At 39.3% G+C, this 19,775-nt stretch overlaps 1 protein-coding gene across 1 annotated transcript in view; it reads right to left on the reverse strand.

Annotated features, from left to right (window-relative positions):
- Window positions 1-19,373, reverse strand: part of APAF1 (apoptotic peptidase activating factor 1) — a 59,060-nt gene extending 39,687 nt beyond the window's left edge. Inside the window, exons 1-10 of the mRNA XM_004675779.2 lie at window positions 18,920-19,373; window positions 16,981-17,156; window positions 16,663-16,852; window positions 15,833-16,030; window positions 8,930-9,113; window positions 7,657-7,769; window positions 7,418-7,549; window positions 5,322-5,560; window positions 4,768-4,935; window positions 2,025-2,156 (exon numbers count right to left, since the gene is read on the reverse strand). Coding sequence (XP_004675836.1) covers window positions 2,025-2,156; window positions 4,768-4,935; window positions 5,322-5,560; window positions 7,418-7,549; window positions 7,657-7,769; window positions 8,930-9,113; window positions 15,833-16,030; window positions 16,663-16,852; window positions 16,981-17,118 — 1,494 coding nt within the window. The 5' untranslated portion in view covers window positions 17,119-17,156; window positions 18,920-19,373. The remainder of the gene's footprint in view (window positions 1-2,024; window positions 2,157-4,767; window positions 4,936-5,321; window positions 5,561-7,417; window positions 7,550-7,656; window positions 7,770-8,929; window positions 9,114-15,832; window positions 16,031-16,662; window positions 16,853-16,980; window positions 17,157-18,919) is intronic.
- Window positions 19,374-19,775: the final 402 nt, after the last annotated feature.

Consider the following 19,775-nt stretch of genomic DNA (forward strand, 5'->3'; position numbering starts at 1 on the left):
TCCATCTCGATTGTAATCCCCGCGGGTTTCCCATCACCAAATCACCCCGTGCCACCACCATAGTCCGGTGCATTTCCCTCCCTTCCCCCCCCCCCGTTTTTAATCCCATTCCCCACTCTGCCCCCACAGAATGGAAGAGAGTGAATTTTTAGGCGGTTCACTTACTGCTATACTATGGTAGCTTTTTAAACCACTGCAGATAAAAACAGTAACAAAGACAAAAAGACAGGCTATGATCCTATTTTTAATAAAAGAAAATTCTAGCAATAAGACAGAATAAGACAAAGATAAATTTTTAAATGGGTTCCTCTTACTTTGTGCATATTGGCATTGGCCATGTGATAGGCCAGAAAATTGTACCAATACATGCAGTCCTCCTGATCTGGGGAAAGCGTATGTGGTTGATGATGTCTCTGGAACTGAGTGATCATCTTCTTATGCAGATCCTGAAGGCCAAAGGAAACACTTCAGAGCACAGAAACAATCATCACAGTAACTGAGCATCTTGGGGCCCTCCCTGGTAGTGCAACAGGTTAAAGCACAGCACTATGAAGCGATCCATAGCCACTGCAGCATGAGTCTGATCCCCAGCCAGGGAGGTGACCCACATGGCATGGCAGATCTCTCCTGACCCACCCACTGCTCCCCTCAACTGTGTATTTCAGTACATCTTCCTGTTCTGCTCCCCACTCTGTCTCTGGTGAATCCTCTCACCCTGCACCGATGGCCTATATCCCAGCTCTATATGCATAAATAAATAAATCTTTAAAAATATATATATATAGAGAGAGAGAGATGATATATAAAATAAAACCTAGAAAAAAATGCCTAAAGATACAGATAAATATTTCTGTAATCCTGGGGTAAAGGAAATCTTTGTAAACATGATACGAAAGTAAATTACTAAAAAGAATAACTACCAAAATATTCAAATCATCTGTATAGAAAACAATATAGATAAAATTTAAAATAACTAAACCAAAAAAAATCTTATTTGTAAAAGATATGTAATAAGGGTTTAATATTCTCTCTGGAAATTTATAATAAAACATTAAGATAAAACAATCACCCCAACAGAAGAATAGATAAAGAAATGCATGAGAACCAACTGGCAAAATATAAACTACAAATGGTCAAACTCACTAGTAATCAAAGCAAAATGACATTTACCTTTTCTTTAAATATCAGATTTCTAAGGTCTAAAAAGGGGTGACTAAGAATGTTAGTTGAAATTAGAAAAAATAAACTCTCATATACTACTAATGACACAAATACAGTTTTACAATCTGTATTAAAATCCAAACTGTAAGCCCAGCAAGTCATGATGATTGTGCCCCATATCATTGATTCTTTCTCCTCCCATGCTGCTTCTTCTGAGCACTTATTACCCCCAAGAGAGAAAAACCACTGTCAGTCATCCCCCAAAATGTAAACTCAGTGAGAGCTGGAATTTTGTACCCATACTATCTCCTCCTAGTGAAAAATATCACTACATAAGAGGTAATATTATTCATTCATTCATTCATTCATTCATTCATTCATTGAATAAATATATTGTCCTATCCACCATTTCCTCTCAAAGCTTAAAAACAAATCCATTCTGCCCATAAAGGAAGAAGAGAGTGATTTTTTTTTCCTGTGAAACAGACACAGGGTAGCTTCTTTTTTTTTATAAAGTTTATTTTTACATCATTTTGCACATTTTTTTTTCCATCTCGATTGTAATCCCCGCGGGTTTCCCATCACCAAATCACCCCGTGCCACCACCATAGTCCGGTGCATTTCCCTCCCTTCCCCCACCCCCCGTTTTTAATCCCATTCCCCACTCTGCCCCCACAGAATGGAAGAGAGTGAATTTTTAGGCGGTTCACTTACTGCTATACTATGGTAGCTTTTTAAACCACTGCAGATAAAAACAGTAACAAAGACAAAAAGACAGGCTATGATCCTATTTTTAATAAAAGAAAATTCTAGCAATAAGACAGAATAAGACAAAGATAAATTTTTAAATGGGTTCCTCTTACTTTGTGCATATTGGCATTGGCCATGTGATAGGCCAGAAAATTGTACCAATACATGCAGTCCTCCTGATCTGGGGAAAGCGTATGTGGTTGATGATGTCTCTGGAACTGAGTGATCATCTTCTTATGCAGATCCTGAAGGCCAAAGGAAACACTTCAGAGCACAGAAACAATCATCACAGTAACTGAGCATCTTGGGGCCCTCCCTGGTAGTGCAACAGGTTAAAGCACAGCACTATGAAGCGATCCATAGCCACTGCAGCATGAGTCTGATCCCCAGCCAGGGAGGTGACCCACATGGCATGGCAGATCTCTCCTGACCCACCCACTGCTCCCCTCAACTGTGTATTTCAGTACATCTTCCTGTTCTGCTCCCCACTCTGTCTCTGGTGAATCCTCTCACCCTGCACCGATGGCCTATATCCCAGCTCTATATGCATAAATAAATAAATCTTTAAAAAAAAAAAGTAACTAAGCATCAGTAACTCTAGCTCCTGTTATTTAAGAATGTATAGAGACTTCTCCCCAAGATAATTATTATAAAAGGAAGAAGTAATAACTTCAGAAGAGAGAAATTGGCAGAAACCACTTTAACCAAGTGACTGATGTGAACAGCACTAGTAATAAGTCATAGCACTATCCTACATCTGATACAATTTTGAGCACAAAGCAAGCTCCTGCACTCTTGCCAAAAATATGTAACCTCAATTTAGTCAGGGAAAACATCAGACATACCCACCTGAGGAACACTGTATAAAATAATTTACTAGAACTCATAAAAATGATCAAAGAAAAAATATAAAGTTGAGGAATTGTCAGATTTGAGGAAGTATTTGAAGTATCCTGATATGGACTACAAATAAAACATTCATGTGAAAAATTTAAATAAAGCCTGTAGATTAAAAGATTTGCACCAATGTTATTTTTTGTCTTTGGTCCCTATTAAGGTTATATGAAGAAGTTAACAGTGGGGGAAGTGAGGTGAAGCTATATGTATAAACTGTATTATGATCCTGCATTCTTTGGGTAGATAGCTAAGAGTAGAGTTGTTGGGTCATACAGACCTATTTCTAATATTTAAGAACTCTAGTTTTCCATAAGGGCTGGACCAGACTACATTCCCAATGGTGTGTAAGACTTCTTTATTTCTCAACTTTTTGATATGGGCCATTCTCACAGGTGTGCGAGGATATCTCACTGTGGCTTTGATTTGCATTTTCTATAAGTGATGATGAGCATCTTTTCACATGCTGTGACCATCTGTATGTCTTCTATGAGGAAGTGCTGAATTAGCTCTCATGCCTATTTCTTTGATGGGGTTTTTGTCTTCTTCATGTTGAATTGAGTAAGGTCTTTCTAGATCTTAGATGTCAGCCCCTACTCAAGATGTGTAATGTGCAAATATTTTCTCCCACTCAATAGGCTGGCTTTTGGTTTTAATGATAGTTTACTTTCACTGTGCAGAACCTTTTTAGTTTGATGTAGTTCCATTTGTTTATATTCTCTTTTGTTTTTCTTGCCAAAAGAAATGAATCCACAGACCCTCCCTGGCAGCACAACGTGCAGCACTGCAGGCTGGCCGTGGCCACTTTGGTGTGAGTTCGATCCCTGCCCTGGAGGTGATCCACAAGGTGCGGCAGACCTCTCCTATCTCACCCACTGCTCCTCTCAGCATTCTCAAATCTGCCTATTCTGCTCCCCACTCGGTCTCTGGTGAATCCTCTCACCACCACTGCACCTCTGGCCTGTACTTCATACATAAAAATCTTAAAAAAAAAATCCACAAAGATATCACTAAAGCCACAGTTCTGAAGTATTTTGCTTAAGCTTTCTTCAATGTATTTTATGGATTAGAAATGCATCCAAGTCTTTGATCCACTCTGAGTTAACCTTTGTCTAAGATGTAAGTTGGTGATCCAGTTCCATTTGTGTGTATGTGACTGTCCTGTTTTCCCAGCAACATTTGTTGAAGACAATTTCCTTTCTCCAATGTTTACTATTGACTCCTTTGTCATCAATTAACTATCCATATATGCATGTGTTTATTTCTGGGTTTTCAATTCCATGCCATTGGTGTGTGTATCTGTTTCTATTCCAATACCATACTGGTTTGTTTACAGTATAAACAAAGCTTTATGGTATGGTTTGAAGTCTGGGACTGGGATACCACCAATCTTCTTTATCAGGATTGCTTGACATATACTCCTGTGTTCACTACAGTACTCAGTAGGCAAGTTATAGAAACAATTCAAGTGCCCAAGGACATGTAAGTGGATTAAGATAAGGTATTGATGCACAATGAATAAAAAAGGATGACTTCTTCACATTTGGAACTGCATGGCCAGAACTGGGAAGGATAATGTTAAGTGCTGTAAGTCGGAAGAAAAACAAATATTGCACTGTTTCACTTATAGGTGGAAAAAAAACAAATTGTGTCAAAACCAAACTAGTAATAGACCCTAAAAATCTGACTGCAGAAATTAAGTCTACCAGATGGAGGGAAGAGTGGAGAGCAAACTATGGTAGTGGAACGTGAATGGTGGAAGGGGAGGAGAGGGTGGGACGGGGTGTACAGATACACATCTGAAGAGATGTGATCTTAAATCTCTGAATTACATAAAGTATTATAAACCATTATTACCTTAATAAAATTAAAAAAAAAAGAAATGACCAGTTTGAACTCTTCTACAAACCTAATATTATTTAAAAAATCAAAAATTTTAAAAATGGACAGAGACGCAGGTACCTGAAGTTGGTTACGATTCTTCTCTGTAAGGAAATCTACTTGAAGATCATGTAAATAATAATGAAATGACTTTCCATTTCGATCACAGAATAAGAGAGACTTATTAACAAACTCTTGCAATATGTCTTCAACTTCTTCAGTTTCCATGTCCCAGAGAATACATAACACCTAGAAATGATTTAAGCATTTAATGTGTCACAAAAATATATGACAAGGATTGCAGGCAAGCTAGTAATGCACCCCCAAAATACCCCATCCTAAAGTCCTGAATCTGAATCTCTCTATCTCATAAAAAGCAGTCCAATTATTCAAGACAGAAAAGAAACAGAAGTCACAAGTTTGTCCAGCTTCCCTAGAACCACTGTAAAACGTACTACTCGTGAGTTCAACTCAGCTCTTGATGGAGATTAAGAGCAGTGGCGCTTCACACCCTGTACCCCATCACCTCAGGACAAAGGCCTCATCCTAATATTCTCTAGCCATAGCCTCAGCACCACAGCAAAAGTTCCATGCAATAAACACCCAGTGACAAGAATTGCTGGTCCTTCTATTACCTTTGTAGGCACCTTAACATCCTTCTGAAGAATGGAGAGATCTGTGTAATAACCTTTTATGTCTTCTCTGAGCATTTCAACACTTATAGACATGGCTTCATCCAGAGCCTCATAGTCATAAAATGAAGATTTCCTTATTCTCTTAAACTGCTTATTCTGAAGTTGTCTGAGGTAGTACTCCCAGCGGTTGGGAAAATCACGTAGCAATGCACCAATTAAAGATACTACAAGAGGAGAACCTAAAAAAAAAAACTCACTGTTAAAACTGCCACATTTTAGGCCCTCCCTGGTGGCGCAGCGGGTAGGAGTCCAGCACTGAGAATCTGGGGCCGCTTCCGCATGGGTTCGATCCCTCCTGCCCCGGGGGTGACCGCATGGCGTGGCAGACCTCTCCTGACCCGCCCGCTGCTCCCCTCAGCAGTGTACTTCGTCGATCTGCCTGTTCTGCTCCCCACTCTGTCTCTGGTGAATCCTCTCCCCCTCCGCATCTCTGACCTGTACCCCAGTTCTGTATGCACAAATAAATAAATCTTTAAAAAAAAAAAAAAACTGCCACATTTTAAAATGATTACCAGTTTAAAAATCAGCTTCTTCTTAGAAACAACTTCTATTGTATGTCATCCAAAGCCTTAAAATGTTTGTAACTCTTGAGTTCACTTTTTTTTTTAAGTTTATAAGAGCTAGAGTGTAGGCCAGAGAGGTGGGAGGATGAGAAGATTTACCAGAGACAGAATGGGGAGTAGAACAGGTGGATCTACTCAAATACACTGCTGAGGGAAGCAGCAGGTGAAACAAGAGAGGTCTGCTGCACCATGTGGGTCAGCTCCCTGGCTGGGGATCAAACTCTAGCTTCAGTGGCTGCAGATGGCTTCACAGCACTGTGCTTTAACCCCTAGTGCCACCAGGGAGCTTCTTGGGTTCACATTTTTTGGTCTTTTTTTTTTTTTTTTTAAGATTTATTTATTTATGCATACAAGAACTGGGGTACAGGTCAGGGGTGCAGGGAGAGAAAGCACTCACCAGAGACAGAGTGGGGAGTATAACAGGTGGACTGACCAAAATACACTGCTGAGGGGAGCAGTGGGAGAGACAGGAGAAGTCTGCTGCGCCTTGTGGGTCATCTCCCTGGCTGGGGCTCAAACTCATGTTGTAGTGGCTAGCAGCAGCTTGACAACACCGTCTTTAATTCCTGCACCACCAGTGAGGCCCCTTAGTATTCATTCTTATGTAACAAACACCCACAATATGTTAGTGGGAGGCATGAGATAAAGACATGACCTCTACACTCAAAGAATAAAAAAATAGCAAGAATTGAAACTAATTTTTTTTCGGTTGAGATTCTATAAAAATAGTGTTTGATTTGGAAAGTAAAAAACAGATGTCTTAATTGGTCACTGAATTTTAAGGTATTACTGTTGGCGCCCTTTTATTTCATGATGAGTATTATTACTTGATTTCTAGGTGCTCTATTGAAGCTGTTAGCCTTTGTCTTATTTCTGTAAATATTTTTTCCACATTTTTTTTGCCTGCCTTTTAATTTCATTTGTAGGAAATTTTGACTTAGGAAAATTAAAATTTTATGTAATCAAATCTGTCGGCTTTTAAGATTTCTTCATTGTTGCTAAGTTTAGAAATATCTTTTTGTTTTTCTTTCTTCTATGAAATAGGTACTTGGTTTTGAGTTAATTGACTTTAAAAATTATCTTAAACCTAGAGAAAATACTTGATTTGTTTATGCATCAATATCCTTTATGCATGTCCATCTTGAAACATTTTAAAATCTATGAAATTATATAGAAAAATAGAAGATATTTATAATCTGATCATTATTTGTATCATGAGAGTACTTCTTCCATCATTTTAGAACTCTTGTACAAAACTTTGAAGATATATTGAGATTATTATAATGTATTTATTCTAATTATTAAAATACTAAAATAGCACTATGCATCTAGGGTATCAAAGAAGAACTAAAGTTGTAAATATCCTAGTAAAGGTTTTGGATGTTTATATGATAAGCTGTCAATTCAATAGCTTAACTAACAGTAGGATAAATTAGTAGCTTGATAGACCCCTCACAGATAAAACAACCATACCTTTGCATTCTTTTATAATACTGTGAGCTTGTTCTGGCAAATCTGCTTTCTTCATATTAACAAAGAGGGACAAAATTTCAAGTCCTTTTTCTTTTCCTAAACTACTTTCCACAGGCACTACATATTTAGGACCTGTAATAAAATCACGAGACATAGTACATAATTTGATATGCCACATATTTAAAGCATAATTAAATTAAAAACACAGAGGTATTAAAAAGCAAATTAATAATCTTTACCCATTACTGAATCTGTAACACTCTTGTCTCTGGTTGTAAGAAGAATCTGACACTGATTGTCAAAAGCTTTCAACACCCAAGGGTCCCAAACATCATCCAAGATCAACAGAGACCTAAAAATATACCAAAAAAAAAAAACACTATTAGTCACTAATAACATTTATTTTAAGTTTCTTTAAAAAAAAAAAAAGCCATTAGTGTCTTTTAAATTCTTAAAAAGGAGGAAGATGCACCGTCCACAGCTCTGCCTCTTTTCTTTTTTGGCTACAGCCCTTTAACAATATATACTGACGCAATTAAAAAAAATTTAGAGAATTCCCCATCCTCTCACCCAAAATCAATCAATATTAAAGTTTAGAAGCCTAGAAAAAGACAATATAAGTATTAAAATTATTATCAGTTACCCAGTATCTATAAAGAACTATGCAAATAGTGGGATTTTCCCAAACCAAACCAATCTTTAATCAAATGAGAACTAGGCTCTCATGTCACAAAAACAATAGCTGGCTTTTTTTTTTTCCATACAAAACTAGCAATTTTGTAATGTATCAACATAATATTACACATGTATTCTCAAGTAGGAAGGGAATAAGGAGAGAAAAAGGCTTTACGATTCATCAGTAAAGACACAGAACTATGACAAATATCTCTGATTAATCAACTAGTGATTTCTCCTCAACACCTGAATCTAATGAGATATAGATCAAGGCATCATAATTTTTTAATTTAACAGATTCTCCACTCCCCAGTATCCAACCCACCAGCAAATCTTTCAGCATCATTAAAAATTGTTTCAAATTTTTTAGTTTTCTCAATTCTAGTATTTCTGGACTAATACAAAACACCTCCCCTAACAGATACTCCAGATGGCAAACCAAGTGATCGCTTCACCGATAAATTATATCATGTTTAAAATGTGTGTATCTATATATGTGTATACATATATAGAAACACATACACATACATACATACATACATACACACACAATACTCTTTATTTGGTACATTACTAGGCTTTTCCAACCAAGAATTCAAATTGCTTCTTAAATATCTGAAAGACTTAAAGCCTATGCAAAAGGGAGCAAAGCAAGAAAAAGAAGTAATTTTAGGTGCACACAGTCACTTATTGGTATTTTTAAACCAAAGAAAAACATAGCATGTGAATTCTCTCTCAGCCCTCTACCTAAGTGAGAAAAGGGTCTGATGTTCTCATGCAGCAGCCAGAAATTAATCACTGGGAATTCACGCACCAACCAGCTTTGACTGACTGTACCTTGGATGTTTGCGCAGCATCAGAATTCTAAGACGGTCTTTAGCTTCTTCAATATTAAGCGGAAGCCTCTGGGAGAAACTCTCATCCTGATCCAACCGTGTGCAAAGATTCTGCAGTTTCATCAGAAGCCCAGATTTATCTTGTTTCCCAACTGAAACCCAATTTACACCCCCTGGGAAACAACCTAGTGATGAAAATAATAATAAATGTATTATTTATTATTTGGTCTTTATTATTTGGAAGAACAGTATTCCTTTGAAAGATTTACTGATAAGCTCCAACCTTCAATCTCATCACATCCTCAACTTCTTCTGACTCAGGGTATAAATTCTGCTTGCACAGCCTGAACCTAAGAAAGGTGAAGATGTGCAAAAATTGAAGATTGGTGTGAATTTGCTGCTTACTGATAAAATATTATCAATAAAAATTCACAAATTTTGTCCTATGTGTTCAAATGATTACTCTGCAGCAGTTTCTCAGCCTCGGCACTCCTGATTTTGTGGGCCACGTAACCCTTTATTGTGAAGTACTGTCCTGTGCACTACAAGAAGTTTAACAGCCTCCCTGGCCTCCATCCACTAGATGTTACTAAAATAGCACCCCCTTCCCAGATATGACAACCTAAACTATTTCCCAAGGTATCAAAGGTTCTCTGGTTCACTGGGGAGTGGGAACACAATCGCCTCTAGAAAAGAAAAGAAAAAAAAACCACTGAGGCTCAGGAACATCTAACTCACTCATTAGGGTTCTCACACATACAGCATGCAGGTAAGAAGTAAGGTCTGAGTCTGATCCCACTACTTACTAGCTATGCAATCTCTAGCAATCTAGATGAAGAGATCACTTCATCTCAGACTCATTATACCAGCATTAGACTATCTCACCTATTTCAGAGTTACTATGAAAACATGTGAATTTGCTATGTTTAATGATAAAGAGTTATAAAAAAAAAAGTATTATTAGTGATATGGATCTCAGAGTATCTTACTAATATTAAGCTTTGAACTAATAAGCACTACAGACAGTATTACTATTACTGTAATTATTATCACTAATCATAAAATAACTTAAAACAAGTTATTGTTAATTAAGCATTGTGTACATATTTTTACTTACATATGTATCAGGGCCAAAATCTTAAGACTTCATAGACTATACTTAATCAGCTCCAGACAGATACAAAAAAATGCAAGGGAGGTCCCTATGTATAAAATATGGTGAACAGTAGACTATACCAGAGGCATCAACCATTAAGATTTGTTATGTGATCCTAAAAGTGTAAGAAACCGCAAAAAACAGCTACAAATATAAATAAGCTGTAGTGTATCAGTGTGCAATTTATTGGTATTCAAAAATAATTAATTACAATAAGAAATCACTATTTTAAAAAGCAAATCATCTTGGGTCCTCTCTGGTGGCGCAACAGGTTAAAGCACAGCAGTGTGAGGCTGTCTGCAGCCACAGCAGTGTGAGGCTGTCTGCAGCCACTGCAGCAAGAGTTCGATCCCGGCTAGGGAGGTAGCCCACATGGCGTGGCAGACCTCTCTTGATCCACCCACAGCTCCCCTCAACAGTGTATTTCAGTACATCTGCCTGTTCTGCTCCCCACTTATTTCTGGTGCGTCCTCTTAACCTCCATGTCTCTGGCCTGTACCTCAGTTCTGTATTCATAAATAAATAAGTCTTAAAAAAAAAAATAATGTTTAACATCAAAATTTCCAATATGGTAGCATTTCTGGTAGTGGCAGGGACAAATGTCCAGCCTGTGACCAAGGAAATACATAGCTGACAGGACACATCGAAAGTGTCACCAGAGATTAAGAAGCCAGGATCTGGAAGGCTCATTTACATAAACACTGAAATCACAAAGAGAACCTACAGGAGAAAGACTTAAGTTTACAACTAAGATCTCTAAAAGCCAATGAATGAGGAGGCAATAGCATAATAGGGACAGCTTTGAGAAATGAACCTCAAAGGACAAAGAATTTGCCCTAGCTAGAAAGGAGTATTAATGGGCTAGAAGAGACTATAGAAGCAAAGAACAGTATCAGTCAATTTTCTGAAGCTGTAGTATGTGTGCCGTAATGGGAAAAGGTACATAGTTACCTTGAAGAAGACAGGAGAAAACAGGCCCCTCAGGGAACTACCAGTTTCAGACAAGGCAAGGAGGAAAGCATTCTAAGAGCAGACTGGCTTATGATAAGAGGAATTTCCTGACCATAGAGGAGGAAGCATAAAGTGTGCACAAAGGCTTTGAGAATGAGGGGAGGGGGCCTAGATCAGAACTGGCACATACCAAGCACTAACTGTGTGAGAATGTAAAAGATAACAAATAATTGAGAGAAAGAGAAGCCCACAGTCACTGGGGCAAAGATGGCACGGGGAAAGCATCGATGTCAATGCCTCAGGAGAGGCAGACAATAAGACCTCGCTTTCACTCCTGACATTCTCTTAAGTTTCCTACAGGCATGTCAACAGTCATGAAATGGTAAATCCCTGATGCTTCCCCAATGACAAAACTGTACTCTGTGTACATGTTTATAAACACATAGGGGTAAATGTTTCAAAAATAAACTACCATGGCTAGACACCATGGTTAGGTAGGAGAACACATGAAAATAATTTTTACTTAATTTAAATGAAAATGCTACTTTTGAAATATTTAAAACAAGAATATTTAAACCATTTGTCCTAAGATTTTTTTTTGCTTTGCATTTTCTATTTAAAATTTTTCAAGTGGAGGGAGAGGGATTTTAAAGATCATCCCAGAATTAAAGACAAAGGAAATATCCTGACATAACTAGCAAATAATTCTACAGATTTAAATTTAAGTACATATTACCTATTATCAAAAGTCTGTTTCTTAAATTTAAAACTAAAAAATTAGAGCATTAAAGACATGCAAGAAAAAATAGAACACTGGCCCTCCCTGGTGGCACAGCGGGTTAAAGCACAGCACTGAGAATCTAAAGCCACTTCCTCATGAGTTCGATTCCCGCCTGCCCCGGAGGCGACCACATGGTGTGGCAGACCTCTCCTGACCCGCCCGCTGCTCCCCTCAGCAGTGTACTTCATCGATCTGCCTGTTCTGCTCCCCGCTCTGTCTCTGGTGAATTCTCTCACCCTCCGCATCTCTGGCCTGTACCCCAGTTCTGTACAAATAAATAAATAAATCTTTAAAAAAAAAAAAAAAGAACACTACTAGCTTTAAAAAGAAAGACCAAATGACCACCTGATAGCAAGTCTTCACAATACGACAAGCTAGTTCAATACTAAGCACTAACGCTACATTTCATAAAGACTAAACATCTTGACTGTGGGCACAAGAGGGAGCAAGACAGCCTTGAATAAGATGTGTACCTCTAATTCATTTAGAGCAACTTAGTCAAGTTGTCTTTATGCAGAAAATTAACCTCATCCTACTTTCTTAGAAGTCTATCCTGGTAGCAACCAATAACCTAACAACCAAAAAAAGGTATCTATCTTGGAAGGAATGGGAACAATTAAGTAGAGATCACCTCTGGAGAAAATTTCCAAATTTTAAAAACGAGGCATATAAATCAATAAGAAAAAGTGTTTAAAGACATTCAACTCTTTATAATCTCCCTACTAAATAAAAAGAGAGTTTAACATTCAAAAGGAAATTGGGTGACTTAAAAAACCTATTGTTAAGAAATTAACATTCTCTAATTTGCCTCAAACACCACCCTGAAATAACAAAATTTCTATAGGAACCACAGTTGTAATGAACGTATAACCCTTAAAGTTATGTACACTTAAAAAAAAAAAAAAGATTTTTCCTAAAACTAAATGGCAGTACATAGGGTCAGCACTGAGTAGGATACCCAGCTGGTGCTGAAGAATTGCTGGTGTTGAAATTATAGTATTGTAACCATGAGAAGACATATTAAGGAGTGTGTTTTTCCTTAGAAGAGGAAAAGGAAATGAGAAATTTTTAAAAGGAAATGAGCAAATAAACAGAAAAAAAGCTTAGTCTCATACAAACCTAAAATATGACATAGGTTAGGAACTAGAAAATATGATTAACTCAGTCTTCTATACTTGGTACTCACAAAAGAATTACACCTACTACTATATCTGGAAACTGCTAGTATCGCTGACATTTTCTCAAAACAAATATTTAAAATCTATTCCAAGACTACAATTTATACATGACACATGGGTAGTTAATTCCATCAGTTAATAGTCAATTTTAACCCCTAAAATGAACAATTTACCCTAATAATCTATAATGATAAAACTGAATTGGGTACACTTACCTGTTTTTAAAGATTTTATTTATTTATACATACAAAAATTGGAGTACAGGTGTACAAACCAGAGGTGTGGGGGTGAGAGGATCTACCAGAGACAGAGTGGGGAGAACGGGAAGACTGAAGTACACTGCTGAGGGGAGCAGCGGGCGAGACAGGAGAGGTCTGCTGTGCTTTGTGGGTCACCTCCCTGGCCGGGGACCCAACTCATGCCATAGTGGCTGCAGATAGTTTCACGGTGTTATGCTTTCACCTGCTGCACCACCAAGGAGGCCACTTACATATTTTTTTAAATTCCATCATAATATTGGAAGAAAAAAACCACTTCTTCACAACAGAGGAATTTAAACCAATTCTATTCTGAAATATCATTGTGATAAAACTCTGCAGTAGAGGTTAAAAAACGTGGGCAGGCATATAAAAATAAAGCGTTGGTCCTGGGACTTGCATGAAGCTAAGTCTCAGGAATCTTCTCTATAAAGACAAGGTGAGGGAAGCGGGCACAGGGGCGAGGGATCGGACATACTCCGACAAAAGTATGACCAGTACTGCTGACCCAGGTTATGGCCTACGGGTAGAGCCAGGTGGGACACCGTGCCCTGGTTCCACCTTTCTAAATCCCTTAGAGGTTTATTCCATTCATTTTGCCCTCTCATCATAAACTGCTTAGTAGATGGATTACAATTATTAAGAGGGGCAAAGGAGCGAGAGGGGCGGTGATAGGTGCTGGCACTGGAGTTCTGATGGAGGCATGTGCACCTGTGGGGCGTGAAGCTGCACACCCCAAAGCATGTAGTTGCGTAAAGGAATCGCAATCAATAAAGTCTAAGGAAAAAAATAACAAGTCAAGTGGTGCCTTCATGTATGAATGAAAGCCACACGCTAGAAGCCCAGAGAGCTCTGCGATGGAGGAATCCCTGACCTGCCAAAAACGTCCTCAGCACTTCTCTGCAGTCTGCCCTTGCCCTCTCCAGTAACTACCCACTGTCCTAACTTACTCCTCATCCCCCACCTAGTTTGTCTAGCAAACTGCTCGTCTTCCTCCACACACCAACTAAACTGTCATCTCACTCAGGAAGCCAGTCCTGTCCATCCTCTTTCCCCAGAGAGCTAATGCTTCCTTCCTTTCTTCTAACTTTGTGCCTTAGACTTGCTTCTACTGTTCAATTTATGACATACATTATACTTTGTCTACAAGCCTCAAGCCCCCACTATACACTCACTATGAGTGAACTGCTATGCACAGACCATGATTCTTTGGAACCCCAGAGCCCAAAATAGAGCCGAACTCCACAGCAGGCTCTCAAATGTCTCATGAATACATGACAGCTGAAGCAAATATCAATCTATTATGCTGCCCTGCAAAGTGGTATTCATATATAATGTATCACACATGTTACTAAAATACTTTATTTTTAAAGATAAGTAACTGAAAGAATTACCTAAAGAAATATAATTAACAGCTTAACGGAGGGAGCCACATGCATGGAGAATCACCCACTGGAAGAGTCCTTAACAGAGCAGTTCTCTAAAATCTCCTTCCCTGCCCCTTCAAAAAAAAATTAAAATAAAATCTCCTTCCCTACAGGACACTGTGTGAAAGCAGTCAACTAACAGGAAGATATAAATCTAATACTTCCTGAAAGTCAAGGATATTACACAGACAACCAGTCAGGATTCTTTTTCAACCCTACTATCCCATCAGTTGTTAAGATACAAGGGACACAGTTTCATTCCAGTGATAAAACATGCCATCCAACACACACCCATGAATCAACTGGCCTGGCTAGCAAGCTTTACTGCAACAGACATAAACAAATACTCCTAACTTAATCATGTCTGTAGGAGGCAGAGTAATGGCTTCCTCCAAGAAGTCCACATCCTAATCCACCAAATTTGTACATGTTACTTTATACGGCAAAAGGAACTCTGCAGATATAATTTAAAGTTTTTGAAATAGGAGATTATCCTGGACTATGTGCAATTCAATATAATCATAAGAACCCTTATGAAAAGACAAAAAGGACAGAGTCAGAGGAGAACATGTGACAACACAAGCAAATAGTCGGGGATACAGACTGAAAATGCTATGACCTGCCAAGTTGGAAAATAAAAGGCACAAGCCATGTCTACAGGCTGGGAAATGCAAGGAAGACTTCTCTCTAGAGCCTCCAGAAGGAAAATCAGTTGTACTAAAACTCTGATGTTAGCCCAATAAAAACTACTTGTACCTCAGGCCCTCCCTCATGGTGCAGTGAGTTAAAGCACAGCACTAAGAAGCTAAAGCCACTTCAGCATGAGTTCAATCCCCGCCCCGGAGGTGACCCACATGGCACAGCAGACCTCTCCTGACCCACCCACAGTGTACTTCGCAGTCGGCCTGTTGTCTGGTGAATCCTCTAACCGCCCCTGCATCTCTGCCTATACCCCAGTTCTGTATGCATAAATAAACAAATCTTAAAAAAAAAAAAACTGCTTATAACCCTAACTTGCAGCACTAAAAGACAATCTAATTGTGTTGTTGTAAGTTACTAAATATATGATTAATTTGTTATAGAATTAGCAGGAAACTAATATAATGCCTAAAGAATATCTCCTTTGTCAGCAACATAGGATAATGAATACTTACTTTGTAGGAGGGAATGATCTCGAACAGCTTCTGCGGCTAATACAGACTTTCCACAACCTGCCATCCCATAGATGGTGACCCATCCTGGTTCACCATTCAGTTTGTAGAGTTTCTGCTGAATAGCATTCACCAGCTTCTTCCTAGTAACAAAAACAACCGGCCTCTGTGGTACTCCACCTTCACACAGGACTGTCCTCACTGAAATTCCAAACAAGACAAATGAACAGAATTTTGAAATGGTTACTCAAAGTACTACCATCAAAACAAAATATCAGAATTTCCAAAAGAAGAAAATGTGAATACCACATTAACTTCAAATTTCTGGTTTCTCAGAGCACCTAGAACAAAAACCAACATATTCCTTTCAAGATAGCTACAGACAACAGAAATCTCATCTCTATGTCCCTTTACTCATCCTTTTCTTCCCTGACTCTCCAATTTCTCTTTCTCATGTTAAAGACTGGAAGGGGAGTGCAAAGAAAAGAAAATGTAATTCCTTTTAAAAACAGATTTCTAAAAATTCTTATTCTTTCTTGTGCATGAACTTGATGAACACAAAGAACTAGAAAACCTAAAGTCTTCTATAAATTACATAATTGCCTTATCTCTACCAGTTAGGATGTGTATAACATTACCTCAGCACACTGAGCAATAAGAAAGTGTAAAGTACTATAGATGCAAATAAAAATATTTGAATTGGTTAACATAATTTTTCACATGCAATTTTCAGTAAGTGAATCAGTCTCTTCAGCAGACTCCATCTACTGTAAGATAAGCAGCAAAGCAGCCATTATGCTAGCTAAGCAGTAGGAGGGATGATGGCTACAAACCATATGAAGTTATTCCACCAGCTGAATCTTTGCCATTGGAAGAAGAGACAGCAGGAACACCACTGTGCAGGAGGGCCGCAAGATCTTTATAGCCTTCGTGTAGTAGAGCATTGTAGAAGGATATGTAGGAATGATTGTCCTTTTTAAGTATCGTTTTAATGAGCATAGCTGCTCGTTGCTGTTGAGTGGGCTAAAAAACCAAATAAGTACTTTAGTATACTATAAAGACTATGTCTGTAATGCAAATTAGTAGAAAACAGTGCAAGTTCTGAAATTCTAAAAATTTTCAGGAAAGCAGACTGCCTCAGAAGGCTTTACCTCATTTTTAACTTTTTCTTCCTCGGATACTGTTAAAACTCCATCACTAATCATGTGATCCATGATGTAGGATGTTTTGATGTCCTGTTCCAGGGCTTCTCGATGTTGAAGCAAACAATTTCGAGCTTTTGCATCCATCCTTCCTTAGTTTTCTTTCTTGAGCTGCCAACCATGAGCTATAAAAAGCATAAAAATATTTGTCGGGGCAATAAAGATGGGGAAAGATGTGTAACCTCACTGGTAATAAGAAATGTAAAGTTATGAAGAAAGGTTTTGGGCAAAGTTATTTTTTAATCTACAAGTGTTAAAGCATTCTCTTTAACCCATAATTCTATTTCGAGGAATTTACGTAAAGGAAACAGTCACATATACATGCAAAAATATCCAGAGTTACCACCAAAAAACGAATACAACCTAAATGTCCATCATTCTAAGTATGTTTTTAAAAATTAGAGAGAGTAGGTATATAAAATGGAATATTATACAGTCGTTTAAAAGGATAAGCCATCTATCCATGAACTGACATGGAAAGATGATCATCACACAATACTGATTAAAAAATTATAAGTATGATCTCATATACAACATAAAATATGTGTTGGAAAAATGAAGAGGAGCTTTAGGAAGTTTTTTCAAAAAATGTTTGGCTACTGCCAAGTAGAAAGAGTTGGAAGTTTTCCCACCCTCCCATCTTTTTTTCTATATTGTCTTAATTTAAGACATACCATTTTTACCAAAAAATCCTAAGACTTTATAAACACTGATGGTACTGAAATTCTAAAGTTTAAGAACTTCTTGTTTTCTTTATCCAATGTAAGACGAAACAGAGCATTGTTCGTACTAAGAATTAAGTTTTCTCTCAAGATGGTGGCAGCTGAGTTTTCACTGGTAAACACATTTTACGTATGCTCACCCCAACGATATTTCAACTGAGTTGCTAAGTGTAACAAAGCAACAGAAAATACTCTCAAATGTCATTTCTTGAATTAACAGAAAACAAAGAGTAATATTCTTGGCAGGCTAATTTCAAATAATAATGTATTTTCCCCCAGGGATTTAAAACCCATATCACAATGTTTGAAAATTTTGAAAACACTTACAGAGTCCAATGTTAGTGAGTGCGGAAGTGGTTTTATTAATTTATTCATTCAATAAACATTTGAGCCCCTCCTCTGTGCCAAGCCCTGAGACTACAGATAAGATTGTCATAAACCTGAAGGAACTCCCCATCTAATGGAAGAACTAAATAAAAAATATATATATAATTAGAATGTGAAGTCAAGTGCAAAGGTAGAGATAAGCCAAGTAATTTAGGGTTCATAGGAGAAGGGTGATAATCATTAACCTTCAATACTTATATCTTTAAAGTGCCACTTGTAATAGAGCATTTGCTATGCATCTAAAGGTTCACAAAATGCCTAGCATTTGCAGGAAACAGATAAAGGAAAAAGTTATTTCTAGGATCAAGGTTTCTCTTGAATGTTAATACTTTTATCATCTCAATTTAAACAGAAAACGTCCCTTAGTTTATAATAATAAAACTCGACTTGGCAGAAGTATAAAATAATACTTCTGGTAATGTCTTAATAGCTAAGCAAATACATATTATTCCCAACTCTACTGCTCTCTAGAACGTAAACATTTCAAACACATTTCAAACTGCACGAACTGAAATATCCTGAGCAAATGTTCAGTGTCCCACCTTTTGTAACTTCATCAAAATGACATTTCTCCACAGGTGTGAAATAGGAAGAAAGGGGCAATTTCATCCCAGAAAGCCACAATAGTTGACTACTTCCTCTTTAGATAATTCCTCTTCCTGGTCCTGGGCAGATGGCTATCAATGATTCCTTGTTCCCCAATCCTGAGTCCCCCGAAGCTGGCTAGAGAACTTCCAAAATCAGGCTGGAGGGGGAAAAACACCGAGGACCAAACTTACCCAAAGCTTTTCGCCGAGGTCTTACTCGGAAGAGCAGTCGTGGGGGGAGCAACAGACAAAGGGGTTATCGTAAAGAAAATCGGGGTTCAGGCAAGTCCGGGCCTCTGCAGCCCCGGGGAGCTCCGACCTTCGGAGAGGCAGGCGTTACCCCCGTGGCCCCGGAGCGCCAGGGCGAGTCCTTGGGTGCCGAGGTGAGGCCTGGCCAGCAGGCCGTCCTCTGGGTGGACCCCACCCGGGACACAAAGGGAGAAGGCGCCTCGGGTTGTCGCTCCTTCCCTCCGGCAGCTGTTGCACCCTGGAGCCAGGTGAAGCCCCGGGCGCCGCCGCGGCTAACTCAGGTCCTCGGGAGTCGCGGACGGCCCAGCCCCTTTACCCTCGGCTCCCTCACCGCCTGGGCCCAGGAATACAGCATCCGCGCTGTTTCCTCTCGGCCACAGGACCGCCGAGCAGTCAAAACCCGCAGGGCCCGCCCAGCCCGGACTGCGCGCGCGCCCGCACAGACTGTAAACACGCCCTGGAGCCACTCCCGGCGCCGCCGCCGCGCGCGTTCCCACCCCGGCCGGTGCCTACGCGCTTACGTGGGAGCGGCCTGCCCCAGACTTCGCCGCCGGGGCCCAATCCGCAGGAGCGCGCCACATTCCGGGGAGGGAGGATCACGGCGGGCCCGCACAGACTGTAAACACGCCCTGGAGCCACTCCCGGCGCCGCCGCCGCGCGCGTTCCCACCCCGGCCGGTGCCGACGCGCGTACGTGGGAGCGGCCTGCCCCAGACTTCGCCGCCGGGGCCCAATCCGCAGGAGCGCGCCACATTCCGGGGAGGGAGGATCACGGCGGGGGCGCGCACGACGTGGCGCGT

Source organism: Condylura cristata, unplaced genomic scaffold (assembly GCF_000260355.1).
Source record: "Condylura cristata isolate star-nosed mole 26May11 unplaced genomic scaffold, ConCri1.0 scaffold00004, whole genome shotgun sequence".
Taxonomy (NCBI): Eukaryota; Metazoa; Chordata; class Mammalia; order Eulipotyphla; family Talpidae; genus Condylura; species Condylura cristata.